At 32.4% G+C, this 5,110-nt stretch overlaps 1 protein-coding gene across 1 annotated transcript; it reads right to left on the bottom strand.

The window, feature by feature from the left end:
- On the bottom strand, nucleotides 1-2,015 carry LOC143078192 (uncharacterized). The gene is made up of 2 exons (XM_076253129.1): nucleotides 1,900-2,015; nucleotides 1-836 (listed from the first exon to the last, which is right to left on the bottom strand). The coding sequence occupies exons 1-2, from the start codon at nucleotides 1,995-1,997 to the stop codon at nucleotides 110-112; spliced, it is 825 nt and encodes a 274-aa protein (XP_076109244.1). The 5' UTR covers nucleotides 1,998-2,015; the 3' UTR covers nucleotides 1-109.
- Between the last annotated feature and the right edge of the window lie 3,095 nt (nucleotides 2,016-5,110).

Here is a 5,110-nt window from a genome sequence, read left to right as displayed (position 1 = left end):
TTGTCCTCGAGTCTGTTGTTCATTTCTTGAAATTTGTTCATCAGTCATAGTTATAAGCCCAAATTGATTTAAATAGATAACTTCAGGACATTTCTGTAGATAATCATGATCATGCGCTAACGCTTAAGATTATGTTGCAAGGTTTAAAAAGTTGATTTATTGGCATGCAAGAAAAAGAAATTGCGGCAAAATTAATGCATGAATTTCTAAAAAATGCTTCATAGGAAGAACTGTTTATAAATTTTGATTTACGAGGTTCATAAGAAATATTGGTGCTTTCATCAGCTCCTGGAATATTTATATCCTTTGCTTTTGCTGGAGAGTCAGTGTATTTTTTCACCTTGTGAAATGATTGTAACTTTTCTGTACATGTATTTTCGACTAATACAGAACCTTTACTAGAAAATACATGTGCGCCATATATAACAGCAGCAACATGTTTACAGTGAGCATTTGGGCCCATACCTGCCCCACATTCACATTGTGCTTCTAAAATCTGTCCGTCGAAACTTATACAGACATCAACTGTGTACACAACAGATTTTTTCATTTCAGCCCTACATCCACTTTTTAAATAATAACAATTTTCTTCGTCACTTTTAAATAATATCATGTAACACAAGTATTTTTCTTTATAGAGGTTAATAGGTGTTTGGTCAAGCTTCTTTTCAAACAATCCCAAGTACAATATAAGATCATCGATCTCCACTTTTGCAAATTTTCTGTCACTATTTAAATCTTTGTAAACCATAGCATCTGGCAATTTCATTACATATTCTGGCGGAACAGGGTTGTCACATTTTCCAAAATTAAAGTTTCTTTCATAGGCTTCCAATCTACAAAACATAATCAATAAATCAAGCTTTTGAAAGAAATTATTTTTCTTTCATCTGTTTTATTTTACCTGGTATTTACTTGAAAATAAGTAATCCATTTTGTAATCTGTTGGTAGAAAATTATTCAGGCCCTACATCATGTACATGAAAAGTTGAGATCTCAAAAACTGTTTTAATCTTTATTTTTTTTTACATGTTTCAGTTAATCAAATGTTTTGTTTCAGTTGCTTTCATTCAAAACTTTTAATCTCAAGACAATTAAGAGTTGTTTGGAGTAACAGGGACAAGCACCTGTTTATGATATTATTATAAGATTGTATGTTGCCCTCTTGGCTCTAGATTTTTTTTTAATTTCTGTTGTTGGAATGCTGTCAATCGAGTCAATTAACATATATATTATTTGGTTGGTGAATTTTAAAATGATATATTTAAAAAATACAATCACCATGAACAATTAATGAAGGCATGATCATGATGATCAAGTACAATGTTGGATAACATTTAACAATGATTTTAGTCACATGACATCACTTCATTTTCAAATGCAGTGCATGTACATTTAGCTATAGGTCATAAAGGATACTTTTATGTGAAACATACATGTACATGTAACCTTTAATCATTTGCAATGTTATTATTTAAATAGTCCAGACTTGACTTATTAATTGGTCTTAGATATCCCATATTACTTTCAAGAACATAAATTTGGTAATATGACATCACGTAACTCTGGTACTGTTAGGTGATACATGCATTCGAAAAGGATTATACTGTAGGAATGCAAAGAAATTGTAACATGTACATGTAGTTCTCTGCTTTACCCCTCCCCCTTAACCTAATTAAGCCTCTGCCATGTATTTGCAATTGCATTTGGCAGACTCTATTTGATTGGGATTTAATGCGTTAGATTTTCTAAAAGGAAAGATGACAAAGATCGGTCTCTGGTTTATATAAAATGATACTTGTTTCGTCAAATGTTCATGATTCAGCCCGATTTGTACAGTCGCCGACGTTTATTTTTTGGGTAAATATATGTTTATTTGAGTACTATCATATTTCTTACCGTTCAATTAATTCTTTCTTCCTCCCTGACACTTTAGCATGTCTCTTCTTTAATTCATTCCGCAAATCAACGAGAGAAAGAAAACAGTATTTTTCCATCGTCCGCCAAGGCGGAAGTGTAAACAAACAACCAATGTGATCGCAACGCCACCTATGCCGTAAAGGGAAATAAATCACTCCGGTTTCTCTTTGAAATCGAACTTTCCGTTTGGAATCTTAGTTCTTTATCCGAGTATATATCCTGTACCAAGTCAAGAATATGACAGTTGTTGTCCATTCGTTTGATATGTTTTATCATTTGGTTTTGCCAAGGTATCTATGATAAGGGACTTTCCGTTTTGAATTTTCCTCGGAGTTTTTTATTTTACTTTTTCGATATACTATTTTGCCAAACGCATGAATCTGTTGACCAAATAACCATGTATATCTTTTTATTTCAACGAACTTAAATTTGCAGTCCATGATGTATTATATATTTTATTTCGAGAAATAACACACTGTTTTTTTTCTTTTTCACAGGGGATACATGAGACTTTTTCGATATTACCTCCTTATATTTGTAATATCCGAAAGCAACTGTCTTTCGCTATCTCGATTATTTGAATATCGTCAAGATCCACTTACTATCAACTCATCAAGCGAATGTGTTTTCCGTATTAGTAATGATTCAACTGAGTTTAAGCATGCGATTTCAGAAACTATAGACTGGGAAGATGGAATGGCACAACACATCAATATCCAAATTATATTGAATGGAAATGACACAGAAGTACATTCGAAAAATATTATTCTAACAAATCTCTGGCTTCTGACATATATTGATCCAAATGGACCGTTTTATTATGTTTCATGGCGCTCTGATTTCAGAATTCTTTCCATGAATCTACTGAATGATTATACTAACAAGCCTATTGGTGTGAACATTAATGAAACGTCTGGACAATGACAGGTAGAAATAGGGAACAATACTACAACGGTTGGAATAGTTCGTTTGTTGCTACGTCTGGTCCGTACTTATGTAGTACTCGACAAGAAACACGACTTTACAAATATAAACTTGTGTTATTTGTCCAAATTCCAGTGGTTTGTTTATAGTGAAATAGTTTGCACTGAAAAAATATTTCGGAATACCGTTTCAGAAATTTGGTTATAAATGTTGTATGCTTAGAAACGAGACTGTATATTGTGATGACAGGCTTCATCGAAATGCAGGGTATAGATTAGTTCCATATTTTGCCGCAGTATTGTTAGTCTGCTATTCACCTTTTTTCTTGCTTTTCTTGGCAACATGTTTCGATATTGACAAAAAATCTAAATTTGAAGAACTTGCATGCAAATCAATTAATGACAATCCAAACAAAAATTGTATACCAGTTTGTTTAGAAAATCCGATATTCATCGGGTTATTTGATGATCACGATTGTAGTCAGGATTATACAAATCAGAGTGATATTGGTTATCTCGGCAGATTTGAAATACACATTTGTGATAGCTGCATGTCATGTTTAGGAACGTTTGCAAGATGTTTTGAACATCTGTGTCAACCTAGAATTAAACGTTTTTCATTTGTTTTTATTTCACCCATATGTATTTACATGGAAGCGCTTATTTTCTATCGACTGCAGTGGACAAATAACGTTGAAGAATTGAACAAAAATGAAATATTATTTGGATTAACGTCTATAATAGGAGGAATAAATTCTACCGAGTGTTTGCCCCCAACTGGGCCATTTTATGCTTTGGTGACTTATTGGGTACTTGGGAGTATTATATTGGTTCTACCAAAAGACTTTGAAAAATCTGTTATTTCAGTTGATGAAAATACATCGGGCAGATTTATCAGTTCTATTTTAAAATCGTTAAACGTTCTATCACCTTCCCGTTTAAACGTTTATCGTAGAGGCGGATTTACGTTTCTTCAAAGAGTGTTAAGTACGTGCACGTTTTTACCATTAAATCCAGCGTACTGGTTATCAGTGAAAAATAGACCAACGACTTTAGTTTGCAGAATTGTATTTATTTTGGTGTTTTTTCCTTTTATTATGTTACCAATTGTACTATTTTCTATTTTGATGTTATACGGATGGATGAATTATATCTGGCAGAAAATGAAAACAAGTAGAACAGTTTCATGAGTTTTCACTGACACAAAAACATTGTTTCCAAATACAACAATGTTTTTGAAAGTATGCATTGTTTTTAAAATGTGTATAGTAATCCTTTCGGGTTTCGCATTTATAGTTTTCATGTACTACATGGTGGTTATAGTTTCTTATTCTATTTATTTACTTATTTACGTTTTGTACTTCACAACGTTGGCTTTTATTGTTTTACCTAATGCATCTTCTAAATACATGATTTTTACCATTTGGGGCATTATTTTTATAGTTCAAGTGATTAAAGATTCTAAACATTTCTACAAAGATTTATTTAATGTTATAGTTGAAGTGTGTGAAAACAACGAAAGGTTTCGACAAAAATACATTTCAGAGGTAGACAATGTTGTTTATATTAGCAAAGGAATAGTGGTGACAGTCTTTAGAAGAATACATCCAGTATTTGTTCAAATTGGACATATTATTCTAAAAGTCGTATTTGTGCTACTTGTTTATATTTCTGCATTTCTCTTCATGAATAGTTATTCGTATTCTTTTGGTAATGTAAGCGAACATATTTCGGTTCTTATCACCAGTATAACGCCTATCATACTGCAGAATGAGTTTAAAACACATTGCCCCGATAAAAAACTTGTAATAGAATCATATTCAAAACAGTGTAGCTGTGGCCATTGATTGACGATCTAAATTATCCCATTGACTGGTACAGTTTGTCTGTAACGATCACAGCTCACTATGTACTTTTTAAAGACACTTAAACTGTGGGTCATCAAGGGTTCTCAACACTTAAATACAATAATTCGAAAACCCAATTAGGAATAACATTATGTTTCGATTTATGTCAATATTCAATATATATGAAAACACAAAGGTTATTCCTGATTAGTTTTTCGAACAGATTTTATTAAAGCGTTGAGAACCTTTGGTGACCCCACTGTTTAAATGTCTATAATAAGTATGCAGTGAGCAGTGGTCGTTACAGACAAACGTTCACCTAATCTGTCCCAGTCAATGGGATAATTTATTTCGTCATTCAATGGCCGTAGCTACACTGTTTTGAATATGATTCTATTTATAATCAAATGCATTGCAGAT

The sequence above is a fragment of the Mytilus galloprovincialis genome, chromosome 6, assembly GCF_965363235.1.
Source record: "Mytilus galloprovincialis chromosome 6, xbMytGall1.hap1.1, whole genome shotgun sequence".
Taxonomy (NCBI): domain Eukaryota; kingdom Metazoa; phylum Mollusca; class Bivalvia; order Mytilida; family Mytilidae; genus Mytilus; species Mytilus galloprovincialis.
Note: the sequence above shows the minus strand (reverse complement) of the source record. Positions and strands in the feature narration are given on the sequence as shown.